The 22,889-nt window shown below is 46.7% G+C and overlaps 1 protein-coding gene across 2 annotated transcripts in view; it reads left to right on the top strand.

Moving 5' to 3' along the window:
* megf10 (multiple EGF-like-domains 10) overlaps window positions 1–22,889 on the top strand; it is a 139,800-nt gene that overhangs the window by 104,395 nt on the left and 12,516 nt on the right. For both annotated transcript variants that reach the window (XM_061802002.1, XM_061802001.1), the window contains exons 21-24: window positions 1,125–1,231; window positions 1,295–1,415; window positions 4,068–4,112; window positions 4,206–4,418. In XM_061802002.1, coding sequence (XP_061657986.1) covers window positions 1,125–1,231; window positions 1,295–1,415; window positions 4,068–4,112; window positions 4,206–4,418 — 486 coding nt within the window. The remainder of the gene's footprint in view (window positions 1–1,124; window positions 1,232–1,294; window positions 1,416–4,067; window positions 4,113–4,205; window positions 4,419–22,889) is intronic.

Genomic DNA, 22,889 nt, shown 5'->3' with positions numbered 1-22,889 from the left:
CACCAGAAAAATCGTTTTTATTCCTCCTCTTGTTCACTGAAACCACTGAAGTCCTCAACTTCAGTATAGGCGTTCAAGAGCCTCATAAAGTTTGCATCACACACACGGCAATGTTGTTTAAACTATCAGCGCTTCGCTCCACGTTCTGTGTCTCAGTCCCTGATTAAAAAACATGGGAACATTAAGTGTTAATTAGCACAATTTTAGTGGCACATGTGATTCAGTCACTAGTTTAGCACAGCAAACGTTAATGTAAATTTGATTGACTGGTTAAGGACTCCTTTTCAGAACACACCATACATGAGTTTACGTGGAGAGTTTTTGTCATTCCGATTTAAATCCTTTTGATCTAAGACCGCTGCCCAACTATTAACATTTGAGTAGATCTGTTCCGATCAAATTTATGTGCTCTACATTTAATTAGAACAGCAATGCGATGTGAACATCCAGTCATTTATCAAGATATAGGTTTGTCATCTATTCATAGCAGCCTTTGAGATTTTTACATTAATTTTAAAGAAGGCCTGATTGAAAACAATTTATAAGTAGTTCAAAACAATATCTCTGTCACATATGAGCTCCGTCGGAATCCACCATGTTTGCATTTTGCATGAACGATGACATCACCACACATCGAGACGAAGCATGCGTAGAGAGAGTTTATCTCAACTCAATTGAAAGACGGTACACAAGGCGCCAAAAGAATTCTGATAAGTTTGACATGAGGAATATTCGACTCCTTTGAAACCAAATGAAATTCCATTAGGAATCAGCCTGTTAATTCCAGTTGAGGTGTTTATATATGGACCGTTTTCATTTGATTGGGTTCCTAAACATATTATAATCTGAATAGAAGGTTCCATATGAATCAGGGATAACAAGAACAGGTGAAGACATAATAAAGAGGCTTGGAAGGCAGGATACATAGAAAAAGGAACCAAAACCAAATGACAACATAGGAAACTAATAATTTTGTCATGTTAAACCAAATATTAAAAAAATGGACAACGCACATCATGCTGCAGAGATCCTTTTGATTTTTGTGGATTCATGCCAAAGCATCTTCGATTGATGGGATTTATGCAGGGCATGCTGTTATTATTTCATCTTTGTTCACTTTTCAGATGCTCATCTACAGAGTGGTGTTCACCCCACTAACTACTTCTCCAACCCTAGCTACCATACGCTGACCCAGTGCACAAGCCCACAACATGACTCTCCATACGGAAAAGTACTATATATTTTTTATTCATAATATACATTAGATGATTAATTGTATTTTTGTACTTTGTAGGCCAAGAATAAAATATTTGTGAACTTTAAGAATAGAGACGAAAAAGAGAGTTATCCTCTTGCTGATGCTGCTGACACATTGCCGGCACGCTGGGAACATAGGGACTGCTTCAATAAACTGGGTGAGCAAGAAACTGTATTTTAGCTTCAGTTGAATTGTTTACGCCATATGAAAGTTTAAACATTTGCTCTGGATCAATGTGGATCATTGACTATTCTATTTCACTTCAGATGTCGGGATTTTTTTCTGCCTATAACACAGATCATAGTTTGGATTTGATAAATGAGCGTGGTTTTTTTTTTTTTTTTTTTTTGGAGAGGTCAAACGTGCCAGCCCAAGTTTTTATGCTGACAAGACAGTGTTCATTAGTTTGAATTAATTCAAATAATTTACTCATCCATGGGGCGTCACCTTATTGTAGTAGAGGGGTTTGTGTGTCCGAATCATTCTATGACTTCACTTGTATGAGTCTTTAATGTCCCTATTAGGGTCACCCATGTCAAACAGCTCCTAGGTGAAGAATCAGACAAGCACGGCTTAAATGAAATCAAACCAAATAATGCACACTAATATTGGAATGCTTTTCCAAGAGAGGGCCCGAGCTAAAAACTGATCACCACCTGGAGGTGTATTGTCCCCGATGGGGAAATATGCTATGACCCAAATGTATTGTCAGGGTATGCTGGGAACGCCAGACAGAGTCCCCTGTCAAAAGAAATTTAACTCCAACCCCTGAAATTACTTTGAGCATGTGTCATGTGAGCGGCCAGGGACATTGATTCCAAGTGGCCCACGTTTCATGCCTTGATTGTTGAAGTGGCCAACTGGTGACTGCAATCCCCAAACCTGTCAGTGAACACCAGTGGCGAGGGACGCCTTCAAGCTTAAGAGAATGTCATACCTGGTCTTTTGGATGTCTGTGCCTTGGAGGAGCTTAGTGAGGCCATGGAGAACAACTTCTGGACTGCTTTAAGGTCATTCTTGTCCACCATCCAGCGTCTCAAGAGGACAAAGACATGCAGTATTAACATTGTGTATAATGGTGATGGGGTGCTGCCTATCTCGACTCAGAACATTCTGACCGACCCCGTAAATCTGACTCCTTTGATACTCCTGCCTGGTTTGATCGATCAGCACCCGCACAGCCAGGGCTGGACCGGCAGAATCATGACAACAAGTTGTGGGTCGTGACTGTCAGAGATGTTCCTAGAAAAACAGCTAAGACAAGCCTGAGGACTGTAGAGAGTGAACTCAAACCAACCAAGATTGTCTTTTCGTGCACGGGACAGACGGAGGACACACTGTTAGAGTGCTCTACCTCAGACTGCCAAAGTGGTAGTCCGTGTCTGCTCTTTTTTATTGCATTCTCAGGTCAAAGGGTTACATGGTTACACAGTGAAAATGCTGACACAGATGGCTACACCAACAGCACACGAACACTAAGGTACATGTTTCTTCAAGACCGCAAGAATGTCCTGATAAACCCACAAGAGAAAAAGCAGGGCATTGTTTAAAGACATGTTTATGGCATTCAAGGGTATCCTCCTGCGGTAGAAGGGTGTTATCTCCTCCGGGTGTTGAGGAGTATCTGCTTAAGATCAGAAGGGGAACATGCTGAGGCCAGGATGGAGACATCGCTTCCCAGTGTTCAGGGGCATCAGGTTGAGGTCGGCAGGGGGGCATCGTCTCCCAGTTGTCACTGGGTCACACTTCAAGACACGCACACAGCTCACAAAGAGAACAATTCAGACTAAGACTAACATAAACAAACGCACGATAAAACAATCCCAACAGCAACTATAATAGTAATGACATATTTTTATCATGATAACTAACATAGTAATAAATTACTTAACAGTGACCTAAAGAACGAGATCACTAATACACGCAAATCAAATGAATTGAGTCTGAGTGGTGTCTGAGGTCTCCCTGAGAGATAGCCTTAGTAGCTCAGGGGGACTCAAAGTAGAGTGGCTGCTCCTCTGCATCGAGAGTAACCAGATGAGGTGGCTCAGGGATCTCGTTGGGATGCCACTTAGATCCCTTTCTGGTGGAGTGTTCCAGGCTGATCTATTAGGAGGTGGCCCCTGGGTGATGACTCGGGAGTGACAATCTGGGATTCCCTGCTTAAACCCCATCTTCCACAACCTGACCCTGGATAAGCAGAAGATGGATGGATAGACAGATGGAGCAGATGGTTCTCCTTTGTGATCTTAAGCCCCCCCCACCAAAAAAAAAGAATGATGAGATACAATCCAACAATACAGAAGACTGCATTCAGTGTGATAACCCTCCCCACCTTTTGAATAGCATGGCTGAAACCAAAGCAATTGCTGCAGAAGCTGAACATTTTTTCAGACTTAGGGCTTTATTATTTTAGAAGTTAATTGCATGCTGTTGTTTTATATTCCAAAAACATTTTCAGTATTGAAATTTTCCAATAGCTCATTTCGTGGAGAGCAAAAAAAAAGTTACATTCTTTAACTGTTTATAAACATGTTTGCACACAACCATAACTCTACACAAGTATTTTTATCTTTTTTCTTACTTTATTTTATTTTATTTTATTCTGGTAGAATAGTGGAACAGCTGTAAAGCTTTGGCCTGACAGTTCTGAGGACCCAGGTTAATCCCAGCCCCGCCTATGTGAATTTTGCATGTTCTCACTCTGCCTGCATGGGTTTTCTCCGGGCACTCCAGTTTCCTCCCACATCCCAATCCATTTCCTCCAGGGGCTGACTTTGCTCTCCATTTATTTCTTCCTGTAAACTAGGAGCTTATGGAGTAGACAGAAGATACATGGGAAAGTCTCTGCGAGGTAAATACTGAAAATAAACACCCAGAAAATAGCCAGTTTTGCCAGGTTAATGCTTGTTATTTTTCACACTGGCCCCTCTGTTTCATTGTGCAGACATGGTCAAAGGCATACCATATCATGGAAGTTCCAGCTCCCTGAACAGCTCTGAAAACCTATATGCCACGATCAAAGACCCCCCAATACTGACAACAAAAAACACTGAAAGTGGCTATGTGGAAATGAAGTCACCCACTCGACGGGATTCTCCCTATGCTGAAATCACCAGCACCAGTAGTCCAATCAACAACAAGAATGTCTATGAAATTGGTAAGGAACCACTGTTTAAAAAAAAACATTTTTGATGACTATAAAAATATCATACTGGAAATCCAATCTCATGCATTTTTACTAAATGTAAATCATCCAGTTAATAACATTAACCCTGTGTAAATTAGGTACTGAATGCACAAATGGAAAGTAGATTTCTAGTAGGTTACAAAGAATGCATGACTACTTTTACTTGAACACAACCCTTAATTAGTGCTGTTGCCATGGCTACTGCAGTTAATGTGTTTCTCGTGGTGCACCACAGCCTTCCACATGCCACAGACTCCAAGCGTAAATGGAAAGCTAGAAAAAAAACATCATATAAAATTGAAATATGAAACATTTCCAACACTGTCAGTTTTTCAACTTGTGACTAAATATTTTGGCAATTTTGTGATTCAGCACTCACTTTATGACTCAATTATGCAAGAAAAATGAGAATACACTTTTTTAAATAAAAACAAAGAGTGTGGAAACAAATTATAAATATGAAAACTGAATCAGACTGCACAGTGGAGCAAATGGTGAGAGCATTTGGCCTCACAGTTTTGAGGACCGGGGTTCAATTCCCGGCCCCACTTGTGTAGAGTTTGCATGTTTTCCGAAGCTTGCGCGGGTTTTTCTCCAGGCACGAATTGTAGACTCTAAATTTCCCCAAGGTGTGATTGTGTGTGCGACTTGTCTCTATGTGCCCTGCGATTGGCTGGTAACCAGTTCAGGGTGTACCCTGCCTCCTGCCCGATGATAGCTGAGATAGGTTCCAGCACACCTGCGACACTTGTGAGGATACGTGGCTCAGAAAATGGATGGATTGATGGAAAACTCAATCATCAAAGTTAGTTAAATATAAAATTTGGGTCACTGCAAAAACCTTTGGCGACTACATGTGTTGCTAAAATCTACAATTTACCATAAGTTATATTTTGGCAAATGTTGGATCTCTGTTTCACTTGTTGGGTGCGATGTGAGCTGGGCGCTGGCCAGACAAGGGGACCTTGGCGATCCGACACCCGGCGACAGAAACTAGCTCTAGTGACATGGAATGTGACCTCTTTGGCAGGGAAGGAGCCCTAGCTGGTGCGTGAGGTCAAGAAGTTCCGACTAGATAAAGTCGGACTCGCTTCTACGCACCACTTGGGGTCTGATTCCATTCCTCTTGGGAGGGGTTGGACTCTGTTCCACTCTGGAGTTTCCCATGGTTACAGACGCTGAGCAAGTGTGGGTATAATTATTGTGCCCCGGCTCGAGGCCTGTACATTGAGGTTTACCCCGGTGGATGAGAGGGTAGCCTCACTCTGGGGACTCCATCAATCTCCTGGGGGACTTCAATGCCCACGTGGGCAATCACAGTGAGACCTGGAAGGGCATGATTGGAAGGAACGGTCCACCCGATCAGAACCCGAGTGGTGTTCTGTTACTGGACTTCTTTGCTCATCACGGGTTGTCCACAACGAACACCATGTTGAGGCATAAGGTTGTCCACATGTGTACCTGGCACCAGGACACCCTAGGTCGCAGGTCAATGATCGACTTTGTAGTCGTGTCATCGGACTTGCGACCGCATGTCTTGGACACTCATGTGAAGAGAGGGGCAGAGCTGCCAACTGATCACCACCTGGTGGTAAATTGGCTCCGATGGTCATCAAAGATGCCGATCCGGTGTGGCAGACCCTAACGTTTTGTGAGGATATCCTGGGAACGGCTGGCAAATTCCCCTTTTAGAAGGAATTTCAACTCCCACCTCCGAAAGAATTTTGGTCACTTTCCAGGGGAGGCGGGGGACATTGAAACCAAGTAGACGATGTTCCACACCTCCATTGCTGAGGCAGCCAACCTGAGCTGTGGCTGTAAGGTGGTCGATGGCTGTCGTAGCGGCAACCTCCGAACACATTGGTGGACACCAACAGTGAGGGATGCTGTCAAGCTGAAGAAGGAGAGCATCGGGCATTTTTGGCCTGTGGGACTCCTGAGGCAGCTGATAGGTACCAGCTAGCCGAGTGGAATGCAGCTTCGTGGTCACAGAAGCAAAAACTCGGGCGTGGGAAGAGTTCGGTGAGGCGATGGAGAACGACATCAAAACGGCTTTGAGGACATTCTGGTCCATTGTCCAGCGTCTCAAGAGGGTAAAGCAGTGCACCGTCCTCGGGATGTTGTGAGTCGGTGAGGAGAATACTTCGAAGACCTCCTCAATTCCACCAACACGCCTTCCCATGAGGAAGCTGAGTCTGGGTTCTCTAAGCCGGGCTCTTCTATCTCTGGGGTTGGGGTTGAGGTCACCGAGGTGGTTAAAAAGCTCCTTGGTGGGAGGGCCCCGGGGGTGGATGAGATTCTCCCGGAGTTCCTTAAGGTTGTGGACATTGTGGGGCTGTCCTGTTTGACACACCTCTGCAACATCACATGGACATCGGGGAGAGTGCTTCTGGATCGTCATACTGGGGTGGTGGTCCCCCTCTTTAAGAAGGGGGACCGGAGGGTGTGTACCAACAATAGGGGGATCACACTCCTCAGCCTCCCTGATAAGGTCTATTCAGGGATGCTGGAGAGGAGGGTCCGTCGGGAAGTCAAATCTCGGATACAGGAGGAGCAATGTGGTTTTCGTCCTGGCTGTGGAACAGTGCACCAGATATATACACGCGGCAGGATCATCGAGGGTGCATGGGAGTTCGCCCAACCAGTCTACATATGTTTTGTGGACTTGGAGAAGGCTTTCGATATGTCCCTCGGCGGGTCTTTGGGAGGTTTTTCAGTAGTATAGCGTGCCAAAACCCCTGATACAAGCTGTTCGGTCCTCGTATGACCACTGTCAGTGTTTGGTCCACATTGCTGCCAATAAGTTGGACGCGTTTCTGGTGAGAGTTGGACTCTGCTAAGGCTGCACTTTGTCACCGATTTTGTTCATAACATTTATGTACAGAATTTCTAGGCGGAGCCGAGGCATAGAGGGTGTCTGATTTGGTGACCTCAGTATAGCATCTCTGCTCTTTGCAGATGTTTTGGTTCTGTTGGGCTCATCAAGCCGTGATCTCCAATGCTTACTGGAGTGGTTCGCAGCCCAGTGTGAAGTGGCTGGGTTGAGAATCATCGTCTCCAAATCTGAGACCATTGTCCTCAGTTGGAAAAGGGTGCCGTGCCAGATCGGGGATGAGATCCTGCCCCAAGTAGAGGAGTTTAAGTATCTTGGCGTCTTGTTCATGAATGAGGGAAGGATGGCGCGGGAGATCGACAGACAGATCAGTGCAGCATCTGCAGTGATGCGGACTTTGTATCAGTATGTTGTAGTAAAGAAAGACCTAAGTCAAAAAGCAAAGCTCTCAATTTACCAGTAAATCTATGTTCCTACCCTCATCTCTGGGCATGAGCTGTGGTTTGTGACCGAAAAAACAAGATCCCAGAAACAAGTGGGCGAAATGAGTTTCCTCCGCAAGGTGTCCAGGCTCTCCCTTAGAGATAGGGTGAGAAGCTTGGTCCTCCGGGAGGGACTCCGCAATGGGAGGAGCCAAGTAAGGAGGTTGAGGAGGATGCCTCCCGGACGGCTCCCTGGTGAGGTGTTCTGGGCATGTCCGACCGGAAAGTGATCCCGGGGATGACCCAGGACATGCATATATATATATATATATATATATAGTGAAGAAAATGAGTATTTGAACACCCTGCTAGAAATCATGGAGGGGTATGAAATTTTCACCGTAGGGGCATGTCTAATCTAAAAAGAAAAATCAAGAAATCACAATGTATGTCTTTAATGATTTATTTGTGTGATACAGCTGCAAATAAATATTTGAACACCTGTCTTTCACCGAGAATTCTGACTCTAAAAGACCTTTTAGTCCGCCTTTAAAAGTCCACTTCCACGGACAAATTGCCAAGCAGCTTGGTGAAAAAAGGTCCACTGTTGGAGCAATCATTAGAAAAAAGAAGAAGCTAAACATGACGGTCAATCTCAATCGGAGTGGAGCTTCATGCAAGATATCACCTCGTGGGGTCTCAATGATCCTTAGAAATGTGAGGAATCAGTCCAGGACTACACGACAGGTCTTGGTCAATGACCTGAAAATGACCTGAAAAGAGCTGGGACCACCGTTTCCAAGAAGAAGTTGTTGGTAATACACTAAGACGTCATAGTTTGAAATCATGCATGCCACAGAAGGTTTCCCTGCTTAAACCAGCACATGTCAAGGCCCGTCTTAAGTTTGTCAATGACCATTTGGATGATGCAGAGGAGTCATTGGAGAAAGTTTCATGGTCAGATGAAACCAAAATGGAACTTTTTGTCATAATTCCACTGACCGTGTTTGGAGGAAGACGAATGATGAGTTCCATCTCAAGAACACCATCCCTACCAAGGTGCACGGGGGTGGTAGCATCATGCTTTGGGGGTGTTATTCCGCACATAGGACAGGATGACTGTCCAACCTCTTTCCCTCAGTCAGAGCATTGGAGATGGATTGTGGCTGGGTCTTTCAACATGACAATGACCCGAAGCACACAGCCAGGAAAATCCAAGGAGTGGCTCCATAAGAAGGATATCAAGGGGCAATATTAACATTGGTGTTCAGAATATTTTTTTTAAATAAATAGTAAATAGGCCACTTCACACTCTTCCTCCATTCTTTAGTCATCTTCTTACCCACGAGAATTCTATTCAACAAGCTGGTCAAAAACTCCACAGACACCTCTACTCCAGTTTCCTCACAGATCACAAAAACATGCATTAATTGGAGACTCTAAATTGCCCCTAGGTGTGATTGTGAGCATGACAGTTGTCTGTCTCCATGTGTGCTGCAATTGGCTGGCATCCAGTTCAGGGTCTACCCTGCCTCGCGCCCGATGACAGCCTGGATTGGGTCCGGCACTCCTGTGACCCTCGTGAGGATAAGCGTCTCTAAAAATGGATGGATGTTTTATTTTTTTATTCCTTAAACCTGAATGTGAGTACTTTCATCTCATACAATTCTTTGAACAATGACAATACAACACTTTTCCTGTCTCAGCTTCCACCACATGGTTTGCTGGTCAGCATTTGTCCTCTTAATCTTCCTCCTAACCACCGGAGTGATCTTACACACCATCATACTATGCTGTCTAGCCACACTTTCACATTTCACAACTTTACAGTTGGTAACGTCCTTCAGATTGCATTGTCTTCACAATGTTTGTCTGTCCTTGTTTATGTTGTGTATCATCTTATCTTGTCTGTTGTTGAAGATTTCACTGTTAGCTCCTATTAAAACTAAAATGCATGCATCCTTGATTTGTATTTAAGTAAGAGGAAGCGATCAGCGGCTGTAACGAAGAATGTAAAATGGATTTATTGTAGCAAACCAAGTGTTATAGATTGATAAACAATCGGGATTTTTTTCCTAATTATTCCAGTGCCATATTTGCCCCTCCTGATTTTTTTTTTTTTGTTTCAAATCATCACACCAATATGAATATCACTCAGAGACAACAAAAGGAAATACAGAATGCAGTTTTGAAATGACACTTCAGTTTTTTAAGGCACGAAAAAATCCAAACCTTTCTGACCCTCTGTGAAAAAATAATTGTCCCCCTCCCCTTGTTAAATGGGTTAACCACAAGTTTGGGAAAGGTGAATTCAATTTCACAACACACACCCAAACCTGATTACCACCATACTTTTTGATTCAAGAAATACCTTAAGCAGAATCTGTCAGAGAACGTGAACTAGGCTACAAGATCTCAAGAACCAACGCATCATGCAAGTATCCAAAGAAATTCAAGAAGAAATGACAAAAAAAGTGATTGGAATCGATCAGTCTGGAAAAAGTTACGAATCCATTTCCGAGGCTTTGGGGCTCTAGTGAATCACTGTCACAGCCATTATCCCCAAAAGGAGAAAATCGGGAAAAGTGGCAAACCTTCCCAAGAGTGGACTACCAACTACAATTACTCGAAGAGTGGGACGACGACTCATCCAGGAGGTCTCAAAAGAACCTTGAACAACATCTACAGAACTGCAAGACTCCCCCATAAGAAAGACACTGTTCAAAATGGCATCCATGGAAGACTTCCTAGGCAAAAACCCCTGCAGTCAGTAAAGAATACCAAGGTTTGTCTCCCATTTGCCAAAACACATCTTGGTGATCCTCAAGACTTTTGGAGAAACATTCTGTGAACTGACAAGTAAAAAATGTAACTTTTTGGAAGGTGTGCGGTCATAACATCTTGCGAAAAATGCCAGGCTTGCTGTAATTCATGGAACTATGAGTTCTGCTCTGTGCCAGAAAAATCCTGAAGGAGAACGTTCGGCCATCGGTTCGTGCCATCAAGCTCAAACGTTCTTGGATCATGCAGAAGGATAACAATATAAAACACACCAGCAACTACACCTTTGAATTGTTTTTTTAAAAAAAAAGTTAAGGTTTTGGAGTGGCCAAGTTAAAGTCCGGATTTAAATCCAATTGTGATCCCAAGGTGTGACCTCAAATGGGCAGTTCATTCTAGAAAACCCTCTAATCGGGTGGAGTTGAAACAATTTTGCAAAGATGAGTGTGACAAAATACCTTCAGAGCAATGTGAACGATTCATCACCAATTATCGCAAATACTTGATTTCAGTTATGGCTCCCATAGGTGGCACAACATTCTTCTTCTTTTCCTTTCGGCTTGTCCCGTTAGGGGTCGCCACAGCGTGTCATCTTTTGCCATCTTAGCCTATCTCCTGCATCTTCCTCTCGAACCCCAACTGCCCTCATGTCTTCCCTCACCACATCCATAAACCTTCTCTTTGGTCTTCCTCTCGCCCTTTTGCCTGGGAGCTCCATCCTCAGCATCCTTCTACCAATATACTCACTCTCTCGCCTCTGAACATGTCCAAACCATCGAAGTCTGCTCTCTCGAATCTTGTCTCCAAAACATCCAGCTTTGGCTGTCCTCTAATGAGCTCATTTCTAATCCTATCCAACCTGGTCACTCCGAGCGAGAACCTCAACATCTTCATTTCTGCCACCTCCAGTTCAGCTTCCTGTTGTTTCTTCAGTGCCACCGTCTCTAATCCGTACATCATGGCCGGCCTCACCACTGTTTTGTAAACTTTGCCCTTCATCCTAGCAGACACTCTTCTGTCACATAACACACCAGACACCTTTCGCCAGCTGTTCCAACCTGCTTGGACCCGTTTCTTCACTTCCTGACCACACTCTCCATTGCTCTGTATTGTTGACCCCAAGTATTTGAAGTCGTCCACCCTCGCTATCTCTTCTCCCTGTAGCCTCACTCTTCCCCCTCTACTTTTCTCATTCACGCACATATATTCTGTTTTACTTCGGCTAATCTTCATTCCTCTCCTTTCCAGTGCATGTCTCCATCTTTCCAATTGTTCCTCTGCGTGCTCCCTGCTTTCACTGCATATGACAATATCATCTGCGAACATCATGGTCCAAGGGGATTCCAGTCTAACCTCATCTGTCAGCCTATCCATTACCACTGCAACAGGAAGGGGCTCAGAGCTGATCCCTGATGCAGTCCCACCTCCACCTTAAATTCCTCTGTCACACCTAAGGCACACCTCACCATTGTTCTGCTGCCATCATACATGTCCTGTACTATTTTAACATACTTCTCTGCCACACCAGACTTACGCATGCAGTACCACAGTTCCTCTCTTGGTACTCTGTCATAGGCTTTCTCTAGATCCACAAAGACACAATGTAGCTCCTTCTGACCTTCTCTGTACTTTTCCACGAGCATCCTCAAGGCAAATAATGCATCTGTGGTACTCTTTCTAGGCATGAAACCATACTGTTGCTCGCAGATACTTACTTCTGTCCTGAGTCTAGCCTCCACTACTCTTTCCCATAACTTCATTGTGTGGCTCATCAACTTTATTCCTCTATAGTTCCCACAGCTCTGAACATCCCCTTTGTTCTTAAAAATGGGAACTAGAACACTTTTCCTCCATTCTTCAGGCATCTTTTCGCCCGCTAGTATTCTGTTGAATAAGTTGGTCAAAAACTCCACAGCCATCTCTCCAAATTGCTTCCATACCTCTACCGGTATGTCATCAGGACCAACTGCCTTTCCATTTTTCATCCTTTGTAGTGCCTTTCTGACTTCCCCCTTACTAATCATTTCCACTTCCTGGTCCTTCACTCTTGCCTCTTCAACTCTTCCTTCTCTCTCATTTTCTTCATTCATCAACTTCTCAAAGTATTCTTTCCATCTATTTAGTACACTACCGGCACCAGTCAACACATTTCCATCTCTATCCTTAATCACCCTTACCTGCTGCACATCCTTCCCATCTCTATCCCTCTGTCTGGCCAACCTGTAGAGATCCTTTTCTCCTTCTTTCGTGTCCAACCTGGTGTACATGTCTTCATATGCCTCTTGTTTAGCCTTTGCCACCTCTACCTTTGCCCTACGTCGCATCTCGATGTACTCCTTTCGCCTCTCCTCAGTCCTCTCAGTATCCCACTTCTTCTTCGCTAATCTCTTTCCTTGTATGACTCCCTGTATTTTGGGGTTCCACCACCAAGTCTCCTTCTCCCCTTTCCTACCAGATGACACACCAAGTACTCTCCTGCCTGTCTCTCTGATCACCTTGGCTGTCGTCGTCCAGTTTTCCGGGAGCTTCGGTTGTCCATCGAGAGCCTGTCTCACCTCTTTCCGGAAGGCCGCACGACATTCTTCCTTTCTCAGCTTCCACCACATGGTTCTCTGCTCTACCTTTGTCTTCTTAATCTTCCTACCCACCACCAGAATCATCCTACATACTACCATCCTATGCTGTCGAGCTACACTCTCCCCTACCACTACTTTACAGTCAGTAACCTCCTTCAGATTACATCGTCTGCACAAAATATAATCTACCTGCGTGGTTCTACCTCCGCTCTTGTAGGTCGCTATATGTTCCTCCCTCTTCTGGAAATAAGTGTTCACTACAGCCATCTCCATCCTTTTTGCAAAGTCCACCACCATCTGCCCTTCAAAGTTCCTTTCCTGGATGCCGTACTTACCCATCACTTCTTCATCGCCCCTGTTTCCTTTACCAATATGTCCATTACAATCTGCACCAATCACAACTCTCTCGCTGTCTGGGATGCTCAGAACTACTTCATCTAGTTCCTTGCAGAATTTCTCTTTCAACTCTAGGTCACATCCTACCTGTGGTGCATAGCCGCTAACCACATTATACATAACACCCTCAATTTCAAATTTTAGTCTCATCACTCGATCTGATACTCTTTTTACCTCCAAGACATTCTTAGCCAGCTCTTCCTTTAAAATAACCCCTACTCCATTTCTCTTCCCATCTACTCCGTGGTAGAATAATTTAAACCCTGCTCCCAAACTTCTAGCCTTACTACCTTTCCACCTGCTCTCTTGGATGCACAGAATATCAACCTTTCTCCTAATCATCATGTCAACCAACTCCTGTGCTTTTCCTGTCATAGTCCCAACATTCAAAGTCCCTACACTCAGTTGTAGGCTCTGTGCATTCCTCTTTTTCTTCTGACGCTGGATCCGGTTTCCTCCTCTTCTTTGTCTTCGACCCACAGTAGCTGAATTTCCACCGACGCCCTGTAGGTTAGCAGTGCCGGGGGCGGGCGTTGTTAACCCGGGCCACGACCGATCCGGTATGGGATTCTTTAGATGAACGCTCATATTTGTTTGGCACAGTTTTTACGCCGGATGCCCTTCCTGACGCAACCCTCTGCATTTATCCGGGCTTGGGACCGGCCTACAGATTGCACTGGTTTGTGCCCCCATAGGGCTGCATTATAGGTGGCACAACATTAACAACCAATTACTTTTTCACAGAGGGTCAGAAAGGTTTGGATTTTTTTTAAGTGCCTTAATAAATTGAATTGTCATTTGAAAACTTAGCTAGTATGAAGGGCAAAGTTTAGGCCATGATGTACGGATTAGAGACAGTGGCACTGAAGAAACAACAGGAAGCAGAACTGGAGGTAGCAGAAATAAAGATGCTGAGGTTCTTGCTCGGAGTGAACAGGTTGGATAGGATTAGAATTGAGCTCATTATAGGGACAGCCAAAGTTGGATGATTTGGAGACAGGGTGAGAGAGAGCAGACTTCGATGGTTTGGACATGTCCAGAGGCAAGAGAGTGAGTATATTAGAAGGTTGAAGGGTGCTGAGGATGGAGCTCCCAGGCAAAAGACAGAGAGGAAGACCAAAGAAAAGGTTGATGGATGTTGTGAGGGAGGACATGAGGATAGTGGGTGTTAGAGAGGAAGATGCATGAGATAGGCTTAGATGGAAAAAGATGACCCACTGTGGCGACCCCTGACGGGAAAAATCGAAAGGAAAAGAAGTATGAGAGTCATTTGAAAACTGCATTGTGTATTTCCTTGGATATTCTCTGAGTGATATTAAAATTGGCTTGATGATTTGAAACCTTTATTTATGAAAAACATTAATAAAAACTGAAATCAGAAAGGGAGCAAATACAAGAGACGTGGTGCCCTGTAAATCAAAAATTAGATTTACAACGCATAATCTAAAAATTACAAAAAAGTCTTGCGCCATTCATTCATTCATTTATTATCTTAACTGCTTATCCTTACAAGAGTCGTGGGAGCGCTGTAGCCTATCCAAGCTATCATTGAACCGGTTACCATCCAATCACAGGACACATAAAAACAAAAACATTTGCAGTTCCAATCACAAAAAGATACAATTAAGAGTCTCCAATTAATGCGTTTTTGGGATGTGCAAGGAAACCAGAGTGCCCAGAGAAAACCTATGCAATTATGGGGAGAATATACAAATGCCACATAGGCAGGGCAAGGATTTTAACATTGGCCCCATTTCAAATTAATTCCATTTTTATTTTATCTGGTAATTGCTACATTCATGGTGCCCCGTGTGCGACTTTTTCAAGCTTGTTCTCCTACTTAAATACAAAAAAATGCACACTAATTTGCAAATAAGAGGCCCGTGTGTTGTTTTTTTTACATTAAGAGCTATCCGTGGTGACCACACTCCATTGTCATGACGACCATGTTTGTGTCACGTCCCATCGGAACGAGAGTAGGACCCAAATGCAGGACTCGGAAGAAGCCAGGTAGTTCAAGGAGAAACGTTTATTATATGCAGAGGTAGGGGATCGAGCAGGCAGTCCGGTGCAGCAGCGGTAGTTGGGACGTCGGGCGAAGAGAGCAGGTGAGCGGACAGGCAGGAGTCGGTACACAGGAGAACAATCAAAGCAGGCAGAAGTAACGAAGGAGTCAGGCTTACAAGGTTGGTCAGAGAACAGGCGAAGGTCGGTACACACAGGTTCGATCAGGGATACCGGAGAACACGAACGGGACATGAAGATCAACGAACTGGCGCCGGCCAGTTGTCATCGCAGTCATATAAATCCACAGCATGATCAGGCTGCATGAGGCGCAGGTGTGCACCTCCCTATCAGCGCACCCGCACAGCTCGTGCAGGAGCGGCAGGATCATGACAGTACCCCCCCCCCCCCCCCCAAAGGCACGGCTCCCAGACGTGGCTAAACGAAAAAACACAGACATTAATTAACTCAGGCAGGGGTGGGCGGAAGGGGTGTCCGGAGGAGGGCACGCCACCCCCCCCCCAACCCCAGTCTGGTGGCCATCCAGGCTAAACGCAAGGCGTCCGGGTGGACAGGTCAGGAGGACGACCGGGACACCAAGCACCAGGGTCCCCAAGGGGCGATTCGGGCAGACGACCTCTGTGAGGAACCAAACGGCGAAGCAGGCACCAGAACGAGGCAGGCCACTGCTCCAGACAAGAACCTCCCACGCCGTGGTTGCGAGACGACCAGGGACTGGTCCCCACCGAGGCTTGGTCAGGAGGCAGCCGTGGATTGGTCACCAACGAGGCCAGGTACTGAAGTGGCTGGGCGCCCTCAGGACCGAAGAGGATGATGGAGCGCAGGACCAGAGCCATGACCGCCACCATCCCGAAGTCTCTCCAGCTCCAGGGTGGCTCCACAGAACTCCCCAGCTCCTCCTGGACAGGAACGTGAGAAGGCGGCGACACCATCGTCACCTCCTGGACAGCAACGTGAGAAGGCGGGGACACCATCGCCAGCTCCTGGACAGCAACGTGAGAAGGCGGCGACACCATCGCCATCGCCACCTCCTGGACAGCAACGTGAGAAGGCGGCGACACCCTCGCCACCTCCTGGACAGCAACGTGAGAAGGCGGCGACACCCTCGCCACCTCCCGGACAGCAACGTGAGAAGACCGAGCCAGCATCACCAACTTCACCTCCTCCTGGGCAGGAACGTGAGGTGGCTGGGCAACCGTCGCCACCTCCTGGACAGGAACGTGAGAAGGCAGTGTCAGTGTCACCGTCGCCACCTCCTGGATGGGAACGTATGGGCGTGCTCGTCACCGACAGGGCAGGAACGGGGAGCGACCGCGGGCCGGTCGCCGACGAAGCAGGAGTGTGGAGCGTCCGCGGGCCGGTCGCCGACGAAGCAGGAGTGTGGAGCGTCCGCGGGCCGGTCGCCGACGAAGCAGGAGTGTGGAGCGTCCGCGGGCCGGTCGCCGACGAAGCAGGAGTGTGGAGCGTCCGCAGGCCGGTCGCCGATGAAGCAGGAGTGTGGAGCGTCCGCGGGCCGGTCGCCGACGAAGCAGGAGTGTGGAGCGTCCGCGGGCCGGTCGCCACTGGTACTCCAGAGCACGGAGGAGAAGCGGCTGTGGAGACGTCGCCACCTCCTGGACAGCAACGTGAGGCAGCATCGGGTCGGTCCCCACTGCCACGTGAGCTTGCAGTGCATCCGTTGAAATAGCAACGTGGGCGAGAGTCGGCAGAGAGTCAGTCGAAACTGACACGTGGGCGTGTCTCGGGAGTGGGTCAGTTCCAACTGCCGCGTGAACTCTGCTCGAAACAGCCAAAACCTCGACGTGGGAATGGCGAGGAGGCGGGTCAGTTTCCACAGCTACGTGCACTTGGCGAGGTGGCGAGTCCGTTCCCAATGCGGCGTGCACTTGGCGAGGGGGCGTGTCGGTTTCCACTGCAACGTGAACGAGAGTAGGCTGAGACTTAGTCGAAACTGACACGTGGGCCTGTCTCGGGAGTGGGTCAGTTCCAACTGCCACGTGAACCTGCATCAGGAGCGAGTCCGTCGCAGTTGTGACGTCAGCGTAGCTCGGCTGGTTCGCCAATCCTTGCCGGACCTGGGCCGTGAGAGCTGCCAATTCGGTGCTCTGCCGCTCTATCTGCGCCCGCATTTCGCGGCAGAACGCCTCATGATTTGGCGGCTCCTCCTCCCTCTGGGCTGGAAGCTTCGCCACCAGCTGCGGGTCTGCCGGTTTCGCCTTTACCGGCGGGGAGTGGGAGGACGATGTCTTAGTTGCCGCGAAGCGGGAGGCACCGGGGAGCGCCCGGACGGGGCGTCTCCTCTGGCCGCCATGCGGAGGTCCCGGGTAGATGGCCAAGTGGGTTCCCTCATACAGATTGGTGTACTTAAACCTACCGGGCGAAGACGTTCGGGTGCTGGAAACGCGGGGAGGTGAAACAAACTGACTGGGATGAAAGATCAGATGAGCAAATTCATAATCAGAATAATCGGAGTCGTACTCCGGCAGCCGGTCATACAAATCACGGTCCTCCTCATATTCCGAAAAGTCAGAGTCCAGAAGAATATGAGGAGCCGGACGGGTCGTGTTCGGGACATATTCATACCTCGCTGGCGGAGCGTAAGACACGGAAGCGGAGGACATCAGGGAGCCTACCCGGATTGGACAGGCTTGGTCCTCCGGCAGACGGTCTACCTTGTGTCGGTCCCGGCGACGCCGGGTCTTTCCTGCTGGGTCCTGTGTTGGCCAGTTCGTTCTGTCACGTCCCATCGGAACGAGAGTAGGACCCAAATGCAGGACTCGGAAGATGCCAGGTAGTTCAAGGAGAAATGTTTATTATATGCAGAGGTAGGGGATCGAGCAGGCAGTCCGGTGCAGCAGCGGTAGTTGGGACGTCAGGCGAAGAGAGCAGGTGTGAGCGGACAGGCAAGAGTCGGTACACAGGAGAACAATCAAAGCAGGCAGAAGTAATGAAGGAGTCAGGCTTACAAGGTTGGGCGGAGAACAGGTGAAGGTCGGTACACACAGGTTCGATTAGGGATACCGGAGCACACGAACGGGACATGAAGATCAACAAACTGGCGCCGGCCAGTTGTCATCGCGGTCATATAAATCCACAGCATAATCAGGCTGCATGAGGCGCAGGTGGGCACCTCCCAATCAGCGCACCCGCAGAGCTTGTGCTGGAGCGGCAGGATCATGACAGTTTGAGCACTCAGTCTAACATCATCTGTCAGCCTATCCATTACCACAGCAAACAGGAATGTTCTCGGAGCTGATCCCTGATGCAGTCCGACCTTTACCTTAAATTCTTGTTACACCAACGGCACACCTCACCACTGTTCTGTTGCCCTCATACATGTCCTGTACTATTCTCACATATTTCTCTGCCACACCACACTTATGCATGCAGTACCACAGTTCCTCTCTTGGTACTCTGTCATGGGGTTTCTTTAGATCTAGAAACACAATCAAGCTCCTTCTGACCTTGCATAATGCATCTGTGGTACTCTTTCTAGGCATGAAACAATACTGTTGCCCGCAGATACTTGTGTCATGAGTCTAGCCTCCACGACTCTTTCCCATAACGTCATTGTGTGGCTCATCAACTTTATTCCTCTATCGTTCACACAGCTCTGCAAATTGCCATTGTTCTTAAAAATGAGAAACCAACACACTTTTTCACCATTCTTCAGGCATCTTCTCACCCGCTAGAATTCTGTTTAATAAGTTAGTAAAAAACTCCACAGCCACCTCTTTAAATTCCAACTGCGACACTGCGCACCGACTATCCATGCATTTTCAGTGACTGTAAGAGTGAAACACTAACGATACTCCACTGGACAATTGACGCTAGTCAAACCCAGTCTACGTGTCTCCAATCAAAACTGTCACTCTACCCCATTTTGAGTCTCAACTAGCATTCAGTTCTCATCAAACTTAGAACATCCACTTGGCACCTTTCCTCTCAATTGATACATCAGGTTTCACACTTTTCCACTGTGCCCCTATGTGCCAAGTCGACGCTAGCATGCTAGCGGCTAGCGATTGAGCACCCAAGCAGAGTATTCCTCCAGAACAATAGGAGGACACGACAAAATAATTTGAAAACTAGAATGAACACCACTGGTGACTGGATTGATACAAACATCTTTTGAATTTCTGTTTAATGTCCCAACAAAGAACAGAAAATAAACAAATGTTCCTGCACACAGTGAGATAATTGCGACAATCTAAAATCATATAACACCTGGACATTCAACTAGGGACTAGTCAATGCTTGAGGAAAAATCCTTTTGTTATCTGAAAGCCCAATAATTGAGACTTTATATATATCCACAGGTTTAAACCACATTAATCTTAAATTGAAAAGCAAACAAAGAGGCATGGTCTGGCACCCAGTTCAAGCTCGGATGTTAAAAACACCCATTTGTCCCTTCTTCAGGGGTAGAAAAGGCTAATGCAACGCTTGGCTTGGTGTCCTTCTAGATCAAGGGTAGCCAACCCACGGCTCTTTTCCTCTTTTCGTGTGGCTCCTGTGGAGAGACAAAAGCATATCTTAGTTCTGTTAATGTGCATGCGCACTCAGCCTTTGCTTGAGTTGTTTTGCATTTATTACAGTATTTGCGTGCACACTTTGCTTGAGTTTATTAAAGTTGTTAGGGATATTGTGACAACAAGCTCAGTGAGTGCGTTTTCCATTGCCGTGCGAGTGAGACGGACTGGTCATCTGGAGGGTGAGAAGGAAAATAAAAAGCGCAATGGCGATTGGGGAAAGAGTGGCTTGACTGTTCCCGCCATCCACCTCAGCTCTGCAACGATAGAAGGAAGCATTAACCCAGAGCGGGATGACCTCAGCACGGAGAACACGTCTCCCCTGGGACTGTTGACCATGGTCACATGACTGTAGCAGGAAAGGTTAGCACGGAATTTTCGCAAAACTGGCTTTGACATTAAATGAAAATCACTCAAAGTGTCCCAGTTCATGGTAATCCTTGGAGAAAATAATTTGGCAATTTCACTTTCAAAAGGCCAGGTAAAAATGTACAATTAGATGAAAATATGTTGATGAACACAGGACGTTTTTACCACAGTTGGAGAACTCTTTTGTTTGTTTGTTTGTTTTTTTGGATGCATTTTGTGTCAGACGTCCAATCGAATTGGACGGCTTCAAATCTTTACTTGAGCTCACTCCAGGGTAACACGACCTGAAAATTCCAAAAGTGACTAAACTTCCAAATCACAAGTTAGTCACTTTGAAAAATGACACAAAAGCAGATGCTGCAACGGGCAAGGTCCAAAAACATGAAAACGAGGTCGAGGAATTGACTTAGCTGTGGTGGCAGAGGAACGCTTGCTGTGACAACGAGATGAATACACAACAAGAGGCTTGTATACTCATGCAGACTAATGCACTCTCAAACACAACAAACTGGAAAACACAAGGCTTATATGCCTGGCCCAATTAGTGTCAAATAAGGTCCAGGTGTGGAGCTGCTGCCGGAGGGAGCTGTGCCCAGGGCAGTGGCCTGGCCCTGCCCCTGACAGAGCCTCCTCCCAAGGCTCAGATCCCAGACGCGACAAAACAAAACAAAAATGACCCAGGGCGGGCAGAAAGGGAGACCGTAGGAGGGCAAAACCCCCCACCCAAGTCTGTCTGGTGGTCACCTACTCAAGGCCACCCAAAGCGAGGTGCTTGGGTGTGTAGTTCAGGAGCAAGAGGCAGCAGTGGGTTGGGCACAGATGAGACCTGCGCACGTGTTGGACAGCGGAACAACAACATGTGGTGGACGATGAGAGATGAGCACGTAGTGAAAGGGTGCCCAGACTTTTTTACCCCAAAATCTACTTCTCAAACATCCAGTCTCTCACAATCAACTTTGGGGGTGACTTTGGTTTTTTTTTTTTTTTTTTGAATGACCAATGATGAAATAGAATGACCAAGTCACAAAGATCTACCCACTGCATATGCAAATGCAAAACACGTTTATTTTAAATTATATTGAGGATTTTTTAGATGTAAATGAATGTTTGTGTGCTTTGCATAACCGCATGAACCAATATTACACAACATAATTAAATTTAAACATTTTTTGTAACTATCTGAGTTCACGTTGATGATCACTAAACGCTATATGATAGAATGTACACCTGGGCTGTGTCACTCACGTCAGTGGATTCGTCCAATTGGAGTGAGAAACACTCACAATCTCTGATGTCCTTCCACACATCAGCCATGGCTCACAGCGCCGTGTAACTGTAATCCAGCTGCAGAGATTTCATTGAAGATAATATTCCAGCTTTTTTTTAAAAGATTGTAACGAGTCAGCTATTCCTCTTTTATGTGTTATGTAACGAACCCAGAAACGATACTTCAGTTCACTTTTCTCATTCTCAGTTTGCCTTTTGGTGGAATGTCGGTGTCATATTTTCCATGAACAGTTTGAAAATTCTCCTCCACATTTCACTACACTGGTAGATGTGGCAAACGCACTTCGAAAATGACTTGGTGAAAAAAAAGTCCGCCTCAACATTCCGTATGAAAGTGACACAATTTTTTTTTTTACTGCAGCATCCTTACTTATGTTTGTTAAGATTTCTCAAGCGAGAGCTTAAAATGGAGGGGGGGGATGATTCACTGACAACGTGTTTTCCTCTACTGTCATTGTTTGCACATGTGCGGTGAGCTAAAGTTAAAAAAAAAACACAGCCGAAGTCTTTTTTTTCCCTCAGCACACCGTCGCGATCAACCAAAACTGCCTCCATCCATCCATCCATCCATTCATCCATCCATCCATCCATCCATCCATCCATCCACCCATCTATCCATCCATCCATCCACCCATCTATCCATCCATCCATCCATCCATCCATCCATCCTTCCATTTTCTATCGCTTTTCTGGGTTGGGATGTGTGGGAATTAGCTTCAGCAGGGATAGCCACACTTCTCTTTCCCCAGCCACTTCTTCCAGCTCTTCCGGAGGGATCCCGAAGCGTTCCCTAGCCAACCGAAAGATTTAGTCTCTCCAGCGTGTCCTTGGTTGTCCCTGGGGTCTCTTTCCGGAGGGACATGTCTGGAACACCTCACCAGGGAGGAATCCAGGAGGCATCTGGATCAGATGCCCCAGCCACCTTATCTGGCTCCTCTCAATGTGGCCGGAGGAGCCAGTGGCGAAGGGCGATTCGGGCAAAGTCTGCTGACGTGGAACGTAGGGTGCACCCTCATCGACCTGGGCAGTTTCAGTGAGACGGTGACCGGGTTAATGATCTTGGTAATTGGGAACGGGCCAACGAACCTGGGAGCAAGTTTGCGGGATTCCGTTCGCAGCGGGAGATCTTTGGTGGAGAGCCACACTCGCTGTCCCACCCTGAGTTCTGGTGCCGCCCTTCTATTGCGGTCCGCTGCGGACTTGTAGGTGCTGCTCATGCG

Source organism: Syngnathoides biaculeatus, chromosome 17 (assembly GCF_019802595.1).
Source record: "Syngnathoides biaculeatus isolate LvHL_M chromosome 17, ASM1980259v1, whole genome shotgun sequence".
NCBI classification, from domain to species: Eukaryota; Metazoa; Chordata; class Actinopteri; order Syngnathiformes; family Syngnathidae; genus Syngnathoides; species Syngnathoides biaculeatus.
This window is presented reverse-complemented; position numbering and strand designations above follow the sequence as displayed.